This window comes from Oncorhynchus nerka, linkage group LG25 (genome assembly GCF_034236695.1).
Source record: "Oncorhynchus nerka isolate Pitt River linkage group LG25, Oner_Uvic_2.0, whole genome shotgun sequence".
Taxonomy (NCBI): domain Eukaryota; kingdom Metazoa; phylum Chordata; class Actinopteri; order Salmoniformes; family Salmonidae; genus Oncorhynchus; species Oncorhynchus nerka.
In genome coordinates, this window is record NC_088420.1 from 5,768,846 (window position 1) to 5,791,909 (window position 23,064).

General features: G+C 46.1%; 1 protein-coding gene across 1 annotated transcript in view; it reads right to left on the reverse strand.

Annotated features, from left to right (window-relative positions):
* The window catches only part of LOC115122123 (kinesin-like protein KIF1A), a 223,856-nt gene that overhangs the window by 138,021 nt on the left and 62,771 nt on the right, over window positions 1-23,064 (reverse strand). Inside the window, 6 exon segments of the mRNA XM_065009497.1 lie at window positions 908-985; window positions 1,577-1,688; window positions 11,142-11,320; window positions 12,273-12,341; window positions 17,579-17,761; window positions 21,189-21,262. Coding sequence (XP_064865569.1) covers window positions 908-985; window positions 1,577-1,688; window positions 11,142-11,320; window positions 12,273-12,341; window positions 17,579-17,761; window positions 21,189-21,262 — 695 coding nt within the window.

Here is a 23,064-nt window from a genome sequence, read left to right on the forward strand (position 1 = left end):
ATATGGTCAACATGGTCAACATGACCAGCATGGTCAACATGGTGTATATGGTCAACATGGTCAACATGACCAGCATGGTCATCATGGTCAACATGACCAGCATGGTCAACATGGTCAACATGACCAGCATGGTCAACATGGTCAACATGGTCAAATATGGTCAATATGGTCAACATGGTCAATATGGTCAATATGGTCAACATGACCAACATGGTCAACATGGTCAACATGGTCAACATGGTCAATATGGTCAACATGGTCAACATGGTCAACATGGTCAATATGACCAACATGGTCAACATGGTCAACATGGTCAACATGACCAGCATGGTCAATATGGTCAATATGGTCAATATGGCCAACATGGTCAACATGGTCAATATGGTCAATATGACCAACATGGTCAACATGGTGTACATGGTCAACATGGTCAACATGGTCAACATGGTCAATATGGCCAACATGGTCAACATGGTCAACATGGTCAATATGGTCAACATGGTCAATATGGTCAACATGACCAGCATGGTCAGCATGGTCAATATGGTCAACATGGTCAATATGGTCAACATGGTCAATATGACCAGCATGGTCAGCATGGTCAATATGGTCAATATGGTTAATATGACCAACATGGTCAATATGGTCAATATGGTTAATATGACCAACATGGTCAACATGACCAACATGGTTAATATGACCAACATGGTTAATATAGTCAACAGCAACTCAATCCCTTCACCAATATACACCCCAGGTATAGGGGTCCTCACTACCAGCAGTATATCCAATTGCAAGATTTTAAATGTATTCATTACACATTAACAAATAGACTAAAAACTTGAAAACTATGCAACAGAGAGGCAGAGGGAGAGGAGGAGGAGGAAGAGGAAGGAGAACGTCTCACCTTGAGCCGGGTCCCCTTGGCGCCTGTGGAGTCGGCCCTCTCGCTGCCGGCCAAATCCACCAGGCTGATTTTGCTGACCTGTGACAGAAAACATAAATGGTATCGACAGAGAAACGCCATGAGTTGACTGAAAACGCCATGAGTTGACTGAAAACGCCATGAGTTGACTGAAAACGCCATGAGTTGACTGAAAACGCCATGAGTTGACTGAAAACGCCAAAGTCATTTCTTTTCAAAACTAATTCATTCAACAGTTGGCGCAAGACACCCTCCCTCACAATGCCACAGACACATTTCCAAGCGCCCTCAGACTCAGAGGCAACCAGGCAGCCCCACAACTGGTAGCAAAAACAGCGATGAATAGCTTTTTTTTTCTCAACAGGCTTCAAGTCACAGAGTTCAAGCAGCTAAGGGAGATGGGATGAATCTCAAACATAGTTTTCTCAAACTCCTCCCATCCCTTCTCTTTGGCATCCCTCTGATATTTTTTAGAAGGGATGAGGAGAGAGAGCTCTGGTTGCATTTTATTGTACTGTATATGAAGAGAGACCCCTCGGGCTGAGACGGCGCCCTTGTACTGTATATGAAGAGAGACCCCTCGGGCTGAGACGGCGCCCTTGTACTGTATATGAAGAGAGACCCCTCGGGCTGAGACGGCGCCCTTCCTACCTTCTCTGAGGTGTTATCAGTCTCAGCGTCAAGGCGTTTCTGGGTGAAGATAATGTTGAACACGGCGTGGGAGCGACTGCTGGTCTCGTTCATGTTGGTGGCGGCCACCGTCCTGCAGAGAACAAGGGAATGTTGGGTAATGTTCACTTGGTACCAAACTGAAGAAAACTGACTGAAACAGGAAGTAACGTTCCTGGACTTGTCCAATAAGAAACACTAATTTGTCCTTTGTGCGCCACTGAACATGGCAGAGCATACTGCATGATGAAACACCACAGAAATACCCATGAGTTCACCAGTCAGATTTCCAATGTTAGAGGTTCCCAAACCTTTCTATAGATGTTATTTCAAGACAGCGTACAGAACCTACCGTGTAATGCCCTTTAATTTATTTATCTAACATTTATCCAACATTTACCTAACATTTACCTAACATGTATCTAACACTTATCTAACATTTACCTAACATTTACCTAACATGTATCTAACATTTACCTAACATGTATCTAACACTTATTTAACATGTATCTAACATTTATCTAACACTTATTTAACATGTATCTAACACTTATTTAACATGTATCTAACATGTATCTAACATTTATCTAACATTTACCTAACATTTATTTAACATTTATTTAACATTTATCTAACATATATGTAACATTTATTTAACATTTATTTAACATTTATTTAAGATATATTTAACATTTATCTAACATTTACCTAACATTTATTTAACATTTATTTCACATTTATTTAAGATATATTTAACATTTATCTAACATTTATCTAACATTTATTTCACATTTATTTAACGAGGCAAGTCAGTTAAGAACAAATTCTTATTTTACAATGACGGCCTACCCCGGCCAAACCGTAACCCGGACGACGCTGAGGCCAATTGTGCGCCGCCCGATGGGACTAGCATGTACAGAACCTACTGTGTGATGTAACACGAGTGAAATCTACTCACATTGAGACAGAAGAACAATAACAAGTGAAATGTCTGAGTCATTTGAGATCAATGATACATCTTGCTAATAAAGCATACAAGCCTTCACGGTGAACAGTTTTATTCGGGCGCAAAAATTAATTTCAACAAGATATGCCAAATGACAGATAAATTAAAACTAATTTCCCCTAACGCTCTCTAGCAACCAAAACATCAATTATCGTCTTCCTAATGACACGTTGCATTCAACGTGAGGCGTTTTAAGCGGGGCCATCGGCGACTGGTTCTGCTACTGTTTAGTTGCTATGGTTAGCTTAGAGCTAATGAGACAAGAGACAATGTGGTAATTCGTAAGGAGCCTAAAGTTCTGCCCAGCAGCAGTGAGGAGTGTACTGAGGAAGAATAGTATTGTAGTGTGATACATTTCTAGGGAGGTTAAAGTTCTGTCCAAGCAGCATTGAGTGAAATCGTGAGGTAGAGAGTCGCAGTGCAACACAACCATTTCTATTTTCCATCCTGCTGTTCTTTTCACATTGGGATGAAAAACAGAAAGAACTGGAAATACAGTGTTCGATCTTGACACCTCGGTAGAGCCCTGCCACCTCGGTAGAGGCCTGACACCTCGGTAGAGACCTGCAACCTCGGTAGAGCCCTGACACCTCGGTAGAGGCCTGACACCTCGGTAGAGGCCTGCCACCTCGGTAGACGCCTGACACCTCGGTAGAGCCCTGCCACCTCGGTAGAGGCCTGACACCTCGGTAGAGGCCTGACACCTCGGTAGAGCCCTTCCATCTCGGTAGAGGCCTGACACTTTGGTAGAGGCCTGACACCTCGGTAGAGCCCTGCCACCTCGGTAGAGGCCTGACACCCCGGTAGAGGCCTGACACCTCGGTAGAGCCCTGCCACCTCGGTAGAGGCCTGACACCTCGGTAGAGGCCTGACACCTCGGTAGAGCCCTTCCACCTCGGTAGAGGCCTGCCACTTTGGTAGAGGCCTGACACCTCGGTAGAGCCCTGCCACCTCGGTAGAGGCCTGCCACCTCGGTAGAGGCCTGACACCTCGGTAGAGCCCTGCCACCTCGGTAGAGCCCTGCCACCTCGGTAGAGGCCTGACACCTCGGTAGAGGCCTGACACCTCGGTAGAGACCTGCCACCTCGGTAGAGCCCTGACACCTCGGTAGAGGCCTGCCACCTCGATAGAGGCCTGCCACCTCGGTAGAGCCCTACCACCTCGGTAGAGGCCTGACACCTCGGTAGAGCCCTGCCACCTCGGTAGAGTCCTGACACCTCGGTAGAGGCCTGACACCTCGGTAGAGCCCTGCCATAGAGGCCTGCCACCTCGGTAGAGGCCTGCCACCTCGGTAGAGGCATGCCACCTCGGTAGAGGCCTATGAATGGATGGACACAGCACAGTGGAGGGGTAGATGGATGGACAGAGCACAGTGCTGTCTGACTGATGTATCTACACTGAGGTGTGTACTGCTACACATCAGGATGGTACACGTCAGTAAGTCAATGGACATTTCAAATGTTACTGAACTGCCTGATGTAGAGAAATCAGTTGATTCATTAATTGATTCATGAATCATTGAGTCATTTATCATTGACAGAAAAATGGGATTTGGTTCGGCGTCACCGCTCTCCTAGCCATCGTCGATCCACTTTTCATTTTCCATTTGTTTTGTCTTGTTTTCCTACACACACCTGGTTCTCATTTCCCTCATGAAGTGTTGTGTATTTAATTCTCTGTTCCCCCCCATGTCTTTGTGCGGAATTGTTTGTTTGTAAGTGCTTGTGCACTTGTTTACTGGTACCGCGTCGGGGTTTTGGTTATTTCTTTATGCTGTTGGTTTTGAATTAAACGGCTCTGGCTATTACCTAGTTCTGCTCTCCTGCGTCTGACCTCACTGCCACCGGTTACACACCCCTTTACAGAGTCTTGTTTCACTGCCACCAGTTACACACCCCTTTACAGAGTCTTGTTTCACTGCAACACACCCCTTTACAGAGTCTTGTTTCACTGCCACCAGTTACACACCCCTTTACAGAGTCTTGTTTCACTGCAACACACCCCTTTACAGAGTCTTGTTTCACTGCCACCAGTTACACACCCCTTTACAGAGTCTTGTTTCACTGCCACCAGTTACACACCCCTTTACAGAGTCTTGTTTCACTGCAACACACCCCTTTACAGAGTCTTGTTTCACTGCCACCAGTTACACACCCCTTTACAGAGTCTTGTTTCACTGTCACCAGTTACACACCCCTTTACAGAGTCTTGTTTCACTGCAACACACCCCTTTACAGAGTCTTGTTTCACTGCCACCAGTTACACACCCCTTTACAGAGTCTTGTTTCACTGCAACACACCCCTTTACAGAGTCTTGTTTCACTGCCACCAGTTACACACCCCTTTACAGAGTCTTGTTTCACTGCCACCAGTTACACACCCCTTTACAGAGTCTTGCTTCACTGCCACCAGTTACACACCCCTTTACATACTCTTGTTTCACTGCAACACACCCCTTTACAGAGTCTTGTTACACTGCCACCGGTTACACACCCCTTTACAGAGTCTTGTTTCACTGCCACCAGTTACACACCCCTTTACAGAGTCTTGTTTCACTGCCACCAGTTACACACCCCTTTACAGAGTCTTGTTTCACTGCCACCAGTTACACCCCTTTACAGAGTCTTGTTTCACTGCCACCAGTTACACACCCCTTTACAGAGTCTTGTTTCACTGCCACCAGTTACACACCCCTTTACAGAGTCTTGTTTCACTGCCACCAGTTACACACCCCTTTACAGAGTCTTGTTTCACTGCCACCAGTTACACACCCCTTTACAGAGTCTTGTTTCACTGCCACCAGTTACACACCCCTTACAGTTGCAGCACGGACAAGTCTGGAACTTCAATCATTCATTGTTGCTTTGCTTGTCCTGTCTTTCTGCTGGAGTATCCTAGTTTTCCCCCTCTACTCCCACCATGTCTTTAACATCTATTCTGGTCTGTTAGTTAGTTCAAGTCTTCCCATAGAGTAAAATTCCCTCATCGACACAACATTTTGTAATTAATGACTCTATTAATTCACGGCCAACATGGTACAGTATGGAAACTTCACCTCACCAAGGTTGCATCCCAAACGGAAAAGTAGCCCCTATGTTCAAAAGTAGTGCACTACATAGGGAATAGAGAGATATTTGGGACTCAAACATTTACATTTACATTTAAGTCATTTAGCAGACGCTCTTATCCAGAGCGACTTACAAATTGGTGCATTCACCTTATGACATCCAGTGGAACAGTAGTGCATCTAAATATTTTAAGGGGGGTGAGAGGGATTACTTTATCCTATCCTAGGTATTCCTTAAAGAGGTGGGGTTTCAGGTGTCTCCGGAAGGTGGTGATTGACTCCGCTGTCCTGGCGTCGTGAGGGAGTTTGTTCCACCATTGGGGGGCCAGAGCAGCGAACAGTTTTGACTGGGCTGAGCGGGAACTGTACTTCCTCAGTGGTAGGGAGGCGAGCAGGCCAGAGGTGGATGAACGCAGTGCCCTTGTTTGGGTGTAGGGCCTGATCAGAGCCTGGAGGTACTGAGGTGCCGTTCCCCTCACAGCTCCGTAGGCAAGCACCATGGTCTTGTAGCGGATGCGAGCTTCAACTGGAAGCCAGTGGAGAGAGCGGAGGAGCGGGGTGACGTGAGAGAACTTGGGAAGGTTGAACACCAGACGGGCTGCGGCGTTCTGGATGAGTTGTAGGGGTTTAATGGCACAGGCAGGGAGCCCAGCCAACAGCGAGTTGCAGTAATCCAGACGGGAGATGACGAGTGCCTGGATTAGGACCTGCGCCGCTTCCTGTGTGAGGCAGGGTCGTACTCTGCGGATGTTGTAGAGCATGAACCTACAGGAACGGGCCACCGCCTTGATGTTAGTTGAGAATGACAGGGTGTTGTCCAGGATCACGCCAAGGTTCTTAGCGCTCTGGGAGGAGGACACAATGGAGTTGTCAACCGTGATGGCGAGATCATGGAACGGGCAGTCCTTCCCCGGACTTCTCAAACAGAGCCTGTTTTCCATGTAGAATGCAGGCTCAGTATAATGCCTGAGGCTAAGTGGTATTGCTAGTGTGGATATTGGAACAAAGCCACAATCTTTAGAATGAAATCCCATTTGAATTACTGACAAACCCAAACACCCCAAAGAAAATAAAACCCTGGCCGTCATATATCATCCATCCTTAATCCATCCCTTCAATCACCCATTCATTCATTCATCCATCCATCTGTTCACCCACCCAATCATCCATCCATCCATCCAACGCCAAGATAAATTCCGAGTAACATGGTTTCAAATCAAATCAAATGTTATTTGTCACATGTGCTGAATTCAACAGATGTAGACCTTACAACGAAATGCTTACTTACAAGCCCTTACCCGGCAATGCAGTTTTAAGAAAAAAAAAACGTTTTAAATAGTAAGAGAAGAAAAACAAGTAATTAAAAAGCAACAGTAAATAACAGCAGCGGGGTTATATACAGAGTATTACGGTACAGAGTCAATGTGGAGGCTATATACAGGGGGTACCGGTACAGAGTCAATGTGGAGGCTATATACAGGGTATTACGGTACAGAGTCAATGTGGAGGTTATATACAGAGTATTACGGTACAGAGTCAATGTGGAGGCTATATACAGAGTATTACGGTACAGAGTCAATGTGGAGGCTATATACAGAGTATTACGGTACCGAGTCAATGTGGAGGCTATATACAGAGTATTACGGTACAGAGTCAATGTGGAGGTTATATACAGAGTATTACGGTACAGAGTCAATGTGGAGGCTATATACAGAGTATTACGGTACAGAGTCAATGTGGAGGCTATATGCAGGGTGTTATGGTACAGAGTCAATGTGGAGGCTATATAAAGGGTATTACGGTACAGAGTCAATGTGGAGGCTATATACAGGGGGTACCGGTACAGAGTCAATGTGGAGGCTATATACAGAGTATTACGGTACAGAGTCAATGTGGAGGCTATATACAGGGTGTTACGGTACAGAGGCAATGTGGAGGCTATATACAGGGTATTACGGTACAGAGTCAATGTGGAGGCTATATACAGGGTATTACAGTACAGAGTCAATGTGGAGGCTATATACAGGGGGTACCGGTACAGAGTCAATGTGGAGGTTATATACAGGGTATTACGGTACAGAGTCAATGTGGAGGATATATACAGGGGATACCAGTACAGAGTCAATGTGGAGCCTATATACAGGGTGTTACGGTACAGAGTCAATGTGGAGGCTATATACAGGGGGTACCGGTACAGAGACCATGTGGAGGCTATATACAGGGGGTACCGGTACAGAGTCAATGTGGAGGCTATATACAGGGGGGTACCGGTACAGAGTCAATGTGGAGACTATATACAGGGGGTACCAGTACAGAGTCAATGTGCGGGGGCACCGGGTAATTGAGGTAGTTATGTACATGCAGGTAGGGTTATTAAAGTGGCTATGCATAGATAATAACAGAGAGTAGAAGCAGCGTATGGGGGGAGGGGGTGCAAATAGTCTGGGTAGCAGTTTGATTAGATGTTCAGGAGTCTTATTGCTTGGGGGTAGAAGATGTTTAGAAGCCTCTTGGACCTAGACTTGGCGCTCCAGTACCGCTTGCCGTGCAGTAGCAGAGAGAACAGTCTATGACTAGGGTCTTCCTCTGACACCGCCTGGTATAGAGGTCCAGGATGACAGGGATCTTGGCCCCGGTGATGTACTGGGCCGTACGTACTACCCTCTGTAGTGACTTGTGGTCACAGGCCGAGCAGTCTTACCTCCTCCCTATTGGCTGTTTCATCGTTGTCGTGATCAGGCCTACCACTGTTGTGTCATCAGCAAACTTAATGATGGTTTTGGAGTTGTGCCTGGCTGTGTAGTCATGAGTGAACTGGGTGTGCAGGAGGGAACTGAGCACGCACCCCTGAGGGGCCCCCGTGTTGAGGATCAGCGTGGCGGATGTGTTGTTACCTACCCTTACCTCCTAGGGGCGGCCCATCAGGAAGTCTAGGTTCCAGTTGCAGAAGGAGGTGTTTAGTCCCAGGGTCCTTAGCTTAGTGATGAGCTTTGTGGGAACTATGGTGTTGAACGCTGAGTGGTAGTCAATGAACAGAATTCTCACATAGGTGTTCCTTTTGTCCAGGTAGGAAAGGTGTCACGTCTGCTCCAGCTCTTCCTTTCCCCTGGCACTTGAGGGCGCCAGATTACCATCAGTCACACCTGCCCTCCCTCGACATCAGCGTTATTGGACTCACCTGCCCTCCCTCGACATCAGCGTTATTGGACTCACCTGGACTCACCTGGACTCACCTGGACTCACCTGGAATTAATTAACTCACTTAACACATGTTTATTTCCTCCCCTATATTTGTCTGTTCCCTTATATTAATTGTTTTTGTCTTAGTTTCTGTTTGCTGTGCTTGTCTCGTTATTTATTAAACGTTACTCCCCGTACCTGCTTCGTCTCTCCAGCATCATCTCATGTGACAAAAGGGCAGTGTGGAGTGCAATAGAGATTCCATCATCTGTGGATCTGTTGGGGCGGTATGCAAATTGGAGTGGGTCTAGGGTTTCTGGGATAATGGTGTTGATGTGAGCCATGACCAGCCTTTCATGCCTACAGACATGAGTGCTACGGGTCGGTAGTCATTTAGGCAGGTTACCTCGGTGTTCTTAGGAACAGGCACTATGGTGGTCTACTTGAAACATGTTGGTATTACAGACTCAGAAAGGGAGAGGTTGAAAATGTCAGTGAAGACACTTGTCAGTTGGTCAGCACATGCTCGGAGTACACTTCCTGGTAATCCGTCTGGTCCAGCGGCCTTGTGAATGTTGACATGTTTAAAGGTCTTACTCACATCGGCTGTGGAGAGTGTGATCACACAGTCATCCGGAACAGCTGATGCTCTCATGCATGTGTCAGCGTTACTTGCCTCGAAGCGAGCATATAAATGATTTAGCTCACTGTCACAATCTTAGTCTTGTATTGACGCTTTGCCTGTTTGATGGTTCGTCGAAGGCATAGCAGGATTTCTTATAAGCTTCCGGGATAGAGTCCCACTCCTTGAAAGCGGCAGCTCTACCCTTTAGCTCAGTGTGAATGTTGCCTGTAATCCATGGCTTCTGGTTGGGGTATGTACATGCAGTCACTGTGGGCACGACGTCCTCAATGCACTTATTGATAAAGCCAGTGATTGATGTGGAGTACTCCTCAATGCCATCAGAATAATCTCGGGAACATTTTCCAGCCTGTGCTAGCAAAACAGTCCTGTAGTTTAGCATTTGCTTCATTTCACCACTTATAGACCAAGTCACTGGTGCTTCCTGCTTTAATTTTAGCTTGTCAGCAGGAATCAGGAGGATAGAGTTATGGTCAGAATTACCAATTGGAGGGTGAGCTTTGTATTTCTCTCTGTGTGTGGAGTAAAGGTGGTCTATAATTTTTTGTCCCTCTGGTTGCATATTTAACATGTTCATAGAAATGATTTGAACTGATTTAAGTTTCCCTGCATTAAAGTCCCTGGCCACTAGGAGCGCCGGTGAGCGTTTTCCTGTTTGCTTATGGTGGTATACAGCTCATTTAGTGCAGTTTTAGTGCTAACCTCGCTCTGCGGTGGTATGTAGACAGCTACGAAAAATACAGATGAAAACTCTCTAGGTAGATAGTGTGGTCTACAGCTTACCATGAGATACTCTACCTCAGGTGAGCAAAACTTTGAGACTTTCTTAGATATCGTGCACCAGCTGTGAATCTGTTCTATCCTGCCGATGCAGTGTTTAACAGCTGTATGTTCTTGATGTCGTCATTCAGCCCAGTTTCTTGGTGAAACATAATATATTACAGTTTTTAATGTCCCGTTGGTAGGATATGCCGTGCCTTCAGTTAGTCCCATTTATTTTCCAGCGATTGAACGTTAGCTAGCAGGACGGAAGGCCACTCGTCACCTGATCCTCACAAGGCACCCTGATCTTTTTGCCTCGAAATCTCAGTTTTCTTCGCCGTGGAATCACGGGGATCAGGGCCTGGTTGGGTGTCTGCAGTATATCCATCGCGTCCGACTCATTGAAGAAGAACTCCTCGTCCAATTTGAGGTGAGTAATCCCAGTTCTGATGTTCTGTTCTGATGTTCTGTTCTGATGTTCTGATGTCCTGTTCTGATGTCCTGTTCTGATATTCTGTTCTGATGTTCTGTTCTGATGTTCTGATGTCCTGTTCTGATGTCCTGTTCTGATGTTCTGTTCTGATGTTCTGATGTTCTGTTCTGATGTCCAGAAGCTCTTTTCGGTCATAAGAGACAGTAGCAGCAACATTATGTACAAAGAAAATTACGAACAATACGAAGAAACTACAAAATAGCATGAGTGGTTGAGAGCCAATAAGACAGCAGCTCTTACCCCGGCGCCATGACAATGTTGCATGGCAATTAAGTTTTCTGATTCTGATTCATCAACCCACCCACCCATCCATCCACGCATCCACCTACCCATACATACACTGTACATCTAACTATCTAACCATCAACCCATCCATCAATCCATCCATCCACTCACCTGGCCTTGTTTCCAGAGTCCATGAGGTCCTGGATGTCGTTGTAGGAGGTGACGGCCAGCTTGGACAGGTCCTCTACGTAGGGCCCCATCAGGGGGTGTTCCCTCACACGCAGGTTCCCCTTATTCTTAGGGTTCAGGAGGTCACGCACACGCTCACAGTAGATTTCCATATAGCTCACCTGAGGAGGAGAGAGGAAGGGGGAGGGGCATAAAAGGGTTAGAACACAGGAGAGGTCACGAAGAGTCACATCTCCCACAAGTTCTTTCTCGTTTCATCTTTCTTAAATTCCTCATGTTCTCTCTCCTCATATTCTTGGAGGGACTATGGATCCATGGCTTCAATGTGTTTTGAGAAGGAGGCAAGGAGATGCTAAGAATTGAGGAAAGTTTTGAGGAAAGACGGAAAAGAATTAAGAAAAAAGCCATAGTGAGAGGAAGTGGACCCTTACAGGAAGACAGGAAGTGGACCCTTACAGGAAGACAGGATGTGGACCCTTACAGGAAGACAGGAAGTGGACCCTTACAGGAAGACGGGAGTGGACCCTTACAGGAAGACAGGGAGTGGACCCTTACAGGAAGACGGGAGTGGACCCTTACAGGAAGACAGGAAGTGGACCCTTACAGGAAGACGGAAGTGGACCCTTACAGGAAGACGGGATTGGACCCTTACAGGAAGACGGAAGTGGACCCTTACAGGAAGACGGGAGTGGACCCTTACAGGAAGACAGGAGTGGACCCTTACAGGAAGACGGGAGTGGACCCTTACAGGAAGACAGGAAGTGGACCCTTACAGGAAGACAGGAAGTGGACCCTTACAGGAAGACAGGATGTGGACCCTTACAGGAAGACGGGAGTGGCCCCTTACAGGAAGACGGGAGTGGACCCTTACAGGAAGACGGGAAGTGGACCCTTACAGGAAGACGGGAGTGGACCCTTACAGGAAGACGGGAGTGGACCCTTACAGGAAGACAGGAGTGGACCCTTACAGGAAGACAGGAGTGGACCCTTACAGGAAGACAGGATGTGGACCCTTACAGGAAGACAGGATGTGGATCCTTACAGGAAGACAGGATGTGACATGATGGGTAGTGGGAACCAATAAAGAGGCCCCTGTATGTTAACTGTACGTACCTCCACAGAGTAGGACTTGGTGCTGTCATTATTACAGTCGTTGAACTTGGTGAAAAGGTCTTCACACATCTAGGGGGAGGAAGAGAGCAAAAGGTTTGGGGCATTTATTATCAACTGATATTTGGTTTGGAGCATTTATTATCAACTGATATTAGGTTTGGAGCATTTATTATCAACTGATATTAGGTTTGGAGTGAGCATTTATTATCAACTGATATTAGGTTTGGAGCATTTATTATCAACTGATATTAGGTTTGGAGTGAGCATTTATTATCAACTGATATTAGGTTTGGAGTGAGCATTTATTATCAACTGATATTAGGTTTGGAGCATTTATTATCAACTGATATTAGGTTTGGAGTGAGCATTTATTATCAACTGATATTAGGTTTGGAGTGAGCATTTATTATCAACTGATATTAGGTTTGGAGCATTTATTATCAACTGATATTAGGTTTGGAGTGAGCATTTATTATCAACTGATATTAGGTTTGGAGTGAGCATTTATTATCAACTGATATTAGGTTTGGAGCATTTATTATCAACTGATATTAGGTTTGGAGCATTTATTATCAACTGATATTAGGTTTGGAGCATTTATTATCAACTGATATTAGGTTTGGAGTGAGCATTTATTATCAACTGATATTAGGTTTGGAGCATTTATTATTGTCTACTTCCGGGTTGGAGCGAGCATCCGCACTTCGGTCCGCAGGTAGTATAACTTTTCATTACATTTCATTACATTTCATTATAGTACAACGGTTTGATTTGTCTAATCTTAGCAATTTCTTCTTAGCTAGCTACATAGCCGTCATTGTATCAAAGATAATTGCGTAATTATCGTATTTCGTCGTCCTAAAGTAGTCTACACTGCTATCTGCCCAGCAGCTAGCCAGCTAGCAAACGTCCACCGTCTACCGAATAGCAGCACTGTAGAAACTATTACACTCAACTGAACGACTTGATTAGTGTAGTGTTAGCTAGCTACATAGTTGTCTTTGCTGTCTTCGTATCCAAGATAATTGTGTAGTTTAGAGTGTGTAGTTTTAGAGTGATTATCTTAATTTACCGAGGTTAGCTAGCCAGCTATTTGTCGTCCTTAACGTAGGAGACACTGCTAGCTAGCCAACAGCTAGCCAACGTCTACCGAATAGAACTTCCGCACTCAACAACCCGGTCGCATTCCGCTTCGCTCCACAGGTAGTATCACATTTTCATTTAATTTCATTACAGTACAACGGTTTGATTTGTTTGATCGTAGCTAGCTACATAGCTAGCTACATAGGCGTCTTTGTATCAAAGATAATTGTGTAGTCCAGAGCGATTTTCTAGGTTAGCTAGCCAGCTATTGTCGTTCTTTTAACGCAACGTAACGTAATCAACACTGCTAGCTAGCCAGCTAGCCCCCGAATAGCAGCACTGTAGAAACTATTACACTCAACGGAACGACTTGATTAGTGTAGTGTCAACAACGCAGCCACTGCCAGCTAGCCTACAAAGTCAACAACGCAGCCACTGCCAGCTAGCCTACTTCAGCAGTACTGTATCATTTTAATCATTTTAGTCTATAAGATTCTTGCTACGTAAGCTTAACTTTCTGAACATTCGAGACGTGTAGTCCACTTGTCATTCCAATCTCCTTTGCATTAGCGTAGCCTCTTCTGTAGCCTGTCAACTATGTGTCTGTCTATCCCTGTTCTCTCCTCTCTGCACAGACCATACAAACGCTCCACACCGCGTGGCCGCGGCCACCCTAATCTGGTGGTCCCAGCGCGCACGACCCACGTGGAGTTCCAGGTCTCCGGTAGCCTCTGGAACTGCCGATCTGCGGCCAACAAGGCAGAGTTCATCTCAGCCTATGCCTCCCTCCAGTCCCTCGACTTCTTGGCACTGACGGAAACATGGATCACCACAGATAACACTGCTACTCCTACTGCTCTCTCTTCGTCCGCCCACGTGTTCTCGCACACCCGAGAGCTTCTGGTCAGCGGGGTGGTGGCACCGGGATCCTCATCTCTCCCAAGTGGTCATTCTCTCTTTCTCCCCTTACCCATCTGTCTATCGCCTCCTTTGAATTCCATGCTGTCACAGTTACCAGCCCTTTCAAGCTTAACATCCTTATCATTTATCGCCCTCCAGCTTCCCTCGGAGAGTTCATCAATGAGCTTGATGCCTTGATAAGCTCCTTTCCTGAGGACGGCTCACCTCTCACAGTTCTGGGCGACTTTAACCTCCCCACATCTACCTTTGACTCATTCCTCTCTGCCTCCTTCTTTCCACTCCTCTCCTCTTTTGACCTCACCCTCTCACCTTCCCCCCCTACTCACAAGGCAGGCAATACGCTCGACCTCATCTTTACTAGATGCTGTTCTTCCACTAACCTCATTGCAACTCCCCTCCAAGTCTCCGACCACTACCTTGTATCCTTTTCCTCTCGCTCTCATCCAACACTTCCCACACTGCCCCTACTCGGATGGTATCGCGCCGTCCCAACCTTCGCTCTCTCTCCCCCGCTACTCTCTCCTCTTCCATCCTATCATCTCTTCCCTCTGCTCAAACCTTCTCCAACCTATCTCCTGATTCTGCCTCCTCAACCCTCCTCTCCTCCCTTTCTGCATCCTTTGACTCTCTATGTCCCCTATCCTCCAGGCCGGCTCGGTCCTCCCCTCCCGCTCCGTGGCTCGACGACTCATTGCGAGCTCACAGAACAGGGCTCCGGGCAGCCGAGCGGAAATGGAGGAAACCTCGCCTCCCTGCGGACCTGGCATCCTTTCACTCCCTCCTCTCTACATTTTCCTCTTCTGTCTCTGCTGCTAAAGCCACTTTCTACCACTCTAAATTCCAAGCATCTGCCTCTAACCCTAGGAAGCTCTTTGCCACCTTCTCCTCCCTCCTGAATCCTCCTCCCCCTCCCCCCCTCCTCCCTCTCTGCAGATGACTTCGTCAACCATTTTGAAAAGAAGGTCGATGACATCCGATCCTCGTTTGCTAAGTCAAACGACACCGCTGGTTCTGCTCACACTGCCCTACCCTGTGCTCTGACCTCTTTCTCCCTCTCTCTCCAGATGAAATCTCGCGTCTTGTGACGGCCGGCCGCCCAACAACCTGCCCGCTTGACCCTATCCCCTCCTCTCTTCTCCAGACCATTTCCGGAGACCTTCTCCCTACCTCACCTCGCTCATCAACTCATCCCTGACCGCTGGCTACGTCCCTTCCGTCTTCAAGAGAGCGAGAGTTGCACCCCTTCTGAAAAAACCTACACTCGATCCCTCCGATGTCAACAACTACAGACCAGTATCCCTTCTTTCTTTTCTCTCCAAAACTCTTGAACGTGCCGTCCTTGGCCAGCTCTCCCGCTATCTCTCTCAGAATGACCTTCTTGATCCAAATCAGTCAGGTTTCAAGACTAGTCATTCAACTGAGACTGCTCTTCTCTGTATCACGGAGGCGCTCCGCACTGCTAAAGCTAACTCTCTCTCCTCTGCTCTCATCCTTCTAGACCTATCGGCTGCCTTCGATACTGTGAACCATCAGATCCTCCTCTCCACCCTCTCCGAGTTGGGCATCTCCGGCGCGGCCCACGCTTGGATTGCGTCCTAACTGACAGGTCGCTCCTACCAGGTGGCGTGGCGAGAATCTGTCTCCTCACCACGTGCTCTCACCACTGGTGTCCCCCAGGGCTCTGTTCTAGGCCCTCTCCTATTCTCGCTATACACCAAGTCACTTGGCTCTGTCATAACCTCACATGGTCTCTCCTATCATTGCTATGCAGACGACACACAATTAATCTTCTCCTTTCCCCTTCTGATGACCAGGTGGCGAATCGCATCTCTGCATGTCTGGCAGACATATCAGTGTGGATGACGGATCACCACCTCAAGCTGAACCTCGGCAAGACAGAGCTGCTCTTCCTCCCGGGAAGGACTGCCCGTTCCATGATCTCGCCATCACGGTTGACAACTCCATTGTGTCCTCCTCCCAGAGCACTAAGAACCTTGGCGTGATCCTGGACAACACCCTGTCGTTCTCAACTAACATCAAGGCGGTGGCCCGTTCCTGTAGGTTCATGCTCTACAACATCCGCAGAGTACGACCCTGCCTCACACAGGAAGCGGCGCAGGTCCTAATCCAGGCACTTGTCATCTCCCGTCTGGATTACTGCAACTCGCTGTTGGCTGGGCTCCCTGCCTGTGCCATTAAACCCCTACAACTCATCCAGAACGCCGCAGCCCGTCTGGTGTTCAACCTTCCCAAGTTCTCTCACGTCACCCCGCTCCTCCGCTCTCTCCACTGGCTTCCAGTTGAAGCTCGCATCCGCTACAAGACCATGGTGCTTGCCTACGGAGCTGTGAGGGAACGGCACCTCAGTACCTCCAGGCTCTGATCAGGCCCTACACCCAAACAAGGGCACTGCGTTCATCCACATCTGGCCTGCTCGCCTCCCTACCACTGAGGAAGTACAGTTCCCGCTCAGCCCAGTCAAAACTGTTCGCTGCTCTGGCCCCCCAATGGTGGAACAAACTCCCTCACGACGCCAGGACAGCGGAGTCAATCACCACCTTCCGGAGACACCTGAAACCCCACCTCTTTAAGGAATACCTAGGATAGGATAAAGTAATCCTTCTCACCCCCCCTTAAAAGATTTAGATGCACTATTGTAAAGTGGCTGTTCCACTGGATGTCATAAGGTGAATGCACCAATTTGTAAGTCGCTCTGGATAAGAGCGTCTGCTAAATGACTTAAATGTAAATGTTATTATCAACTGATATTTGGTTTGGAGTGAGCATTTATTATCAACTGATATTAGGTTTGGAGTGAGCATTTATTATCAACTGATATTAGGTTTGGAGCATTTATTATCAACTGATATTAGGTTTGGAGCATTTATTATCAACTGATATTAGGTTTGGAGTGAGCATTTATTATCAACTGATATTAGGTTTGGAGTGAGCATTTATTATCAACTGATATTAGGTTTGGAGTGAGCATTTATTATCAACTGATATTTGGTTTGTATGTACGGGGGACAGATGCGAACACATTGACACATTGAATAATCAACCATCCAATGTGTTGCACCACAATTTAGCTTTCATTCATTTCCAACACCTGTCCTTTTTGTGTTTAGGCATGGAGGGCTAAGTGAATGATTCGCTAACTTTATGAAAATTCCCTGGTTATCCAGCAAATTCCGGTTGGAGAATTCAGGATTCTGGCAATGTTCCATCTGGGAAATCAGGGATTTTTTTTTAAGTTACTGAAATGTTGTAATCCTGGTGTTAGAGGGTAGCATGTTGTATACCAGAGGGATGATTCCTTCCTGATTCTTCAAGTCCGGCTTGCCCATCATGGTGTAGGACTTCCCAGATCCGGTCTGGCCATAGGCAAAGATACAGACGTTGTATCCCTCGAAGGCATGGAGCAGCATCTCCTCACCAATGTCCTTGTACACCTGCTGCTGGCCAGCAAAATTGATGTCCTCGGGCTGCGGGGAGAGAATGTTTTCGATAAACAGCCATCAACATGATTAACCAAGACACCACTGCAATTTGGATTCATTTTTTTTCTTTTCCCACTTATATGATAATCCTACATATGACATTCTCAACTATGTCTCTGCTGTAGCCCAGGAGTAATCTGTGTCTCTGGGTACCGTAGTCCAGGAGTAATCTGTGTCTAAGCGGGCTGTAGCCCAGGAGTAATCTGTGTATCTGGGTAATGTAGCCCAGGAGTAATCTGTGTATCTGGGTAATGTAGTCCAGGAGTAATCTGTGTCTCTGGGTAATGTAGCCCAGGAGTAATCTGTGTCTCTGGGCAATGTAGTCCAGGAGTAATCTGTGTCACTGGGTGCTGTAGCCCAGGAGTAATCTGTGTATCTGGGTAATGTAGCCCAGGAGTAATCTGTGTCTCTGGGTAACGTAGTCCAGGAGTAATCTGTGTCTAAGCGTGCTGTAGCCCAGGAGTAATCTGTTTATCTGGATAATGTAGCCCAGGAGTAATCTGTGTCTCTGGGTAATGTAGTCCAGGAGTAATCTGGGTGCTGTAGCCCAGGAGTAATCTGTGTCTCTGGGTGCTGTAGCCCATGAGTAATCTGTGTCTCTGGGTAATGTAGTCCAGGAGTAATATGTGTCTCTGGGCAATGTAGTCCAGGAGTAATTTGTGTATCTGGACAATGTAGCCCAGGAGTAATCTGTGTCTCTGAGTGCTGTAGCCCAGGAGTAATCTGTGTCTAAGGGGGCTGTAGCCCAGGAGTAATCTGTGTATCTGGTTAATGTAGTCCAGGAGTAATCTGGGTAATGTAGCCCAGGAGTAATCTGTGTATCTGGGTGATGTAGCCCAGGAGTAATCTGTGTCTCTGGATAATGTAGTCCAGGAGTAATCTGTGTATCTGGGTAATGTAGCCCAGGAGAAATCTGTGTCTAAGGGGGCTGTAGCCCAGGAGTAATCTGTGTATCTGGGTAATGTAGCCCAGGAATAATCTGTGTCTCTGGGTGCTGTAGCCCAGGAGTAATCTGTGTCTCTGGGTAATGTAGTCCAGGAGTAATCTGTGTCTCTGGGCAATGTAGTCCAGGAGTAATCTGTATATCTGGGCAATGTAGCCCAGGAGTAATCTGTGTATCTGGGTGCTATAGCCCAGGAGTAATCTGTGTATCTGGGTGATGTAGCCCAGGAGTAATCTGTGTCACTGGGTGCTGTAGCCCAGGAGTAATCTGTGTATCTGGGTAATGTAGCCCAGGAGTAATCTGTGTCTAAGGGGGCTGTAAACCCAGGAGTAATCTGTGTCTCTGGGTAACGTAGTCCAGGAGTAATCTGTGTCTAAGCGGGCTGTAGCCCAGGAGTAATCTGTGCATCTGGATAATGTAGGCCAGGAGTAATCTGTGTCTCTGGGTAATGTAGTCCAGGATTAATCTGTGTATCTGGGTGATGTAGCCCAGGAGTAATCTGTGTCTCTGCGTAATGTAGTCCGGGAGTAATCTGGGTAATGTAGTCCAGGAGTAATCTGTGTCTAAGGGGGCTGTAGCCCAGGAGTAATCGGTGTATCTGGGTAAAGTAGTCCAGGAGTAATCTGTGTCTCTGGGTAATGTAGTCCAGGATTAATCTGTGTCTCTGGGTAATGTAGCCCAGGAGTAATCTGTGTCTAAGGGGGCTGTAGTCCAGGATTAATCTGTGTATCTGGGTAATGTAGTCCAGGAGTAATCTGTGTATCTGGGTAATGTAGCCCAGAAGTAATCTGTGTATCTGGGTAATGTAGCCCAGGAGTAATCTGTGTCACTGGGTGCTGTAGCCCAGGAGTAATCTGTGTATCTGGGTAATGTAGCCCAGGAGTAATCTGTGTCTCTGGGTAATGTAGTCCAGGAGTAATCTGTGTCTAAGGGGGCTGTAGCCCAGGAGTAATCTGTGTATCTGGGTGATGTAGCCCAGGAGTAATCTGTGTCACTGGGTGCTGTAGCCCAGGAGTAATCTGTGTATCTGGGTAATGTAGCCCAGGAGTAATCTGTGTCTAAGGGGGCTGTAGCCCAGGAGTAATCTGTGTCTCTGGGTAACGTAGTCCAGGAGTAATCTGTGTCTAAGCGGGCTGTAGCCCAGGAGTAATCTGTGCATCTGGATAATGTAGGCCAGGAGTAATCTGTGTCTCTGGGTAATGTAGTCCAGGATTAATCTGTGTATCTGGGTGATGTAGCCCAGGAGTAATCTGTGTCTCTGGGTAACGTAGTCCGGGAGTAATCTGGGTAATGTAGTCCAGGAGTAATCCGTGTCTAAGGGGGCTGTAGCCCAGGAGTAATCGGTGTATCTGGGTAAAGTAGTCCAGGAGTAATCTGTGTCTCTGGGTAATGTAGTCCAGGATTAATCTGTGTCTCTGGGTAATGTAGCCCAGGAGTAATCTGTGTCTAAGGGGGCTGTAGTCCAGGAGTAATCTGTGTATCTGGGTAATGTAGCCCAGAAGTAATCTGTGTATCTGGGTAATGTAGCCCAAGAGTAATCTGTGTCACTGGGTGCTGTAGCCCAGGAGTAATCTGTGTATCTGGGTAATGTAGCCCAGGAGTAATCTGTGTCTCTGGGTAATGTAGTCCAGGAGTAATCTGTGTCTAAGGGGGCTGTAGCCCAGGAGTAATCGGTGTATCTGGGTAAAGTAGTCCAGGAGAAATCTGTGTCTAAGGGGGCTGTAGCCCAGGAGTAATCTGTGTATCTGGGTAATGTAGCCCAGGAGTAATCTGTGTCTCTGGGTAATGTAGCCCAGGAGTAATCTGTGTCTAAGGGGGCTGTAACCCAATTTGTATCGTTCTGACAAAACAGAGTAACAACTAACGGACAACTAGTAAAAGCTCAAACCATTTTAATTCACCTAAACAGCTGAAAAGACAAAGACACGTTTCTACCAGGACGCCCTCATTAGGCGGAGTCTCCTCCTTTTCTCCAAACACGACATCTTTGTTGCTAGGCAGGAACTTAAGCGATGTGGGTAATACACTGTTCCTTCTCCCTCCATGTGACCTGACTTGACCTTCGCGCCACCATTCTTCACTAATCCACAGCTATTCAACCTTATCAGTGACCTCAACCATGTGATTGCCTTTTCCCTTACTCAGTAACTCTCCAAGCCCCTAGGCTTATATCCACCCTTAATTGGAAAGCTTTTATTACTACTTAATTGGATAACTTTTATTACTTAATTGACCCCACCATACGTGTAACCTTTATTTAACTTGGCAAGTCGAGTTAAGCACAAATCCTTATTTACAATGACGACCGACACATAGCCATTAACTTCTGGTGTAGCAAATTTTTTTTTTAATTCCAAACCCAAGACAAGTGCCGTCTCAGATCAAATATATGCATGTCGAATGTAATCAAAGTCATTTTAATAAAGGATTACTGTGTAGTATGACATCAGCAGGGGTACAGGTACTTACCGAGGTATGTGACCAGTAGGAGTAATCAAAGTTGAAGCTCTTATTCTCTTTGGGCTGCTTGGGGTTCAGGATGGCTGAAAGACACGACGGAGAGATTAGTGAGAGAGAGAGAGAGAGAGAGAGAGAGAGAGAGAGCGCGTTAGAGTTAGAGAGTGAGAGAGAGCCAGAGAGAGAGACAGAGAGAGAGAGAGAGAGAGAGAGAGTTACAGGACAAAATAAAAACCCTCCAACCCAAAAAGGCCTGTGGTGTTGATGGTATCCTCAAAGAAATGATCAAATATACAGACAACAAATTCCAATTGGCTATACTAAAACTCTTTAACATCATCCTTAGCTCTGGCATCTTCCCCAATATTTGGAACCAAGGACTGATCACCCCAATCCACAAAAGTGGAGACAAATTTGACCCCAATAACTACCGTGGAATATGCGTCAACAGTAACCTTGGGAAATTCCTCTGCATTATCATTAACAGCAGACTCATACACTTCCTCAATGAAAACAATGTACTGAGCAAATGTCAAATTGGCTTTTTACCAAATTACCGTACAACAGACCATGTATTCACCCTGCACACCCTAATTGACAACCAAACAAACCAAAACAAAGGCAAAGTCTTTTCATGCTTTGTTGATTTCAAAAAAGCTTTCGACTCAATTTGGCATGAGGGTCTGCTATTTTTTTTTTTTTTTTTTTTTTTTTTTTTTTTGCACCTTTATTTAACCAGGTAGGCTAGTTGAGAACACCTTTATTTAACCAGGTAGGCTAGTTGAGAACACCTTTATTTAACTAGGTAGACTAGTTGAGAACACCTTTATTTAACCAGGTAGGCTAGTTGAGAACACCTTTATTTAACTAGGTAGGCTAGTTGAGAACACCTTTATTTAACCAGGTAGGCTAGTTGAGAACACCTTTATTTAACCAGGTAGGCTAGTTGAGAACACCTTTATTTAACCAGGTAGGCTAGTTGAGAACACCTTTATTTAACTAGGTAGGCTAGTTGAGAACACCTTTATTTAACCAGGTAGGCTAGTTGAGAACACCTTTATTTAACCAGGTAGGCTAGTTGAGAACACCTTTATTTAACTAGGTAGGCTAGTTGAGAACACCTTTATTTAACCAGGTAGGCTAGTTGAGAACACCTTTATTTAACCAGGTAGGCTAGTTGAGAACACCTTTATTTAACCAGGTAGGCTAGTTGAGAACACCTTTATTTAACCAGGTAGGCTAGTTGAGAACACCTTTATTTAACCAGGTAGGCTAGTTGAGAACACCTTTATTTAACTAGGTAGGCTAGTTGAGAACACCTTTATTTAACCAGGTAGGCTAGTTGAGAACACCTTTATTTAACCAGGTAGGCTAGTTGAGAACACCTTTATTTAACCAGGTAGGCTAGTTGAGAACACCTTTATTTAACCAGGTAGGCTAGTTGAGAACACCTTTATTTAACTAGGTAGACTAGTTGAGAACACCTTTATTTAACCAGGTAGGCTAGTTGAGAACACCTTTATTTAACTAGGTAGGCTAGTTGAGAACACCTTTATTTAACCAGGTAGGCTAGTTGAGAACACCTTTATTTAACCAGGTAGGCTAGTTGAGAACACCTTTATTTAACCAGGTAGGCTAGTTGAGAACACCTTTATTTAACTAGGTAGGCTAGTTGAGAACACCTTTATTTAACCAGGTAGGCTAGTTGAGAACACCTTTATTTAACCAGGTAGGCTAGTTGAGAACACCTTTATTTAACTAGGTAGGCTAGTTGAGAACACCTTTATTTAACCAGGTAGGCTAGTTGAGAACACCTTTATTTAACCAGGTAGGCTAGTTGAGAACACCTTTATTTAACTAGGTAGGCTAGTTGAGAACACCTTTATTT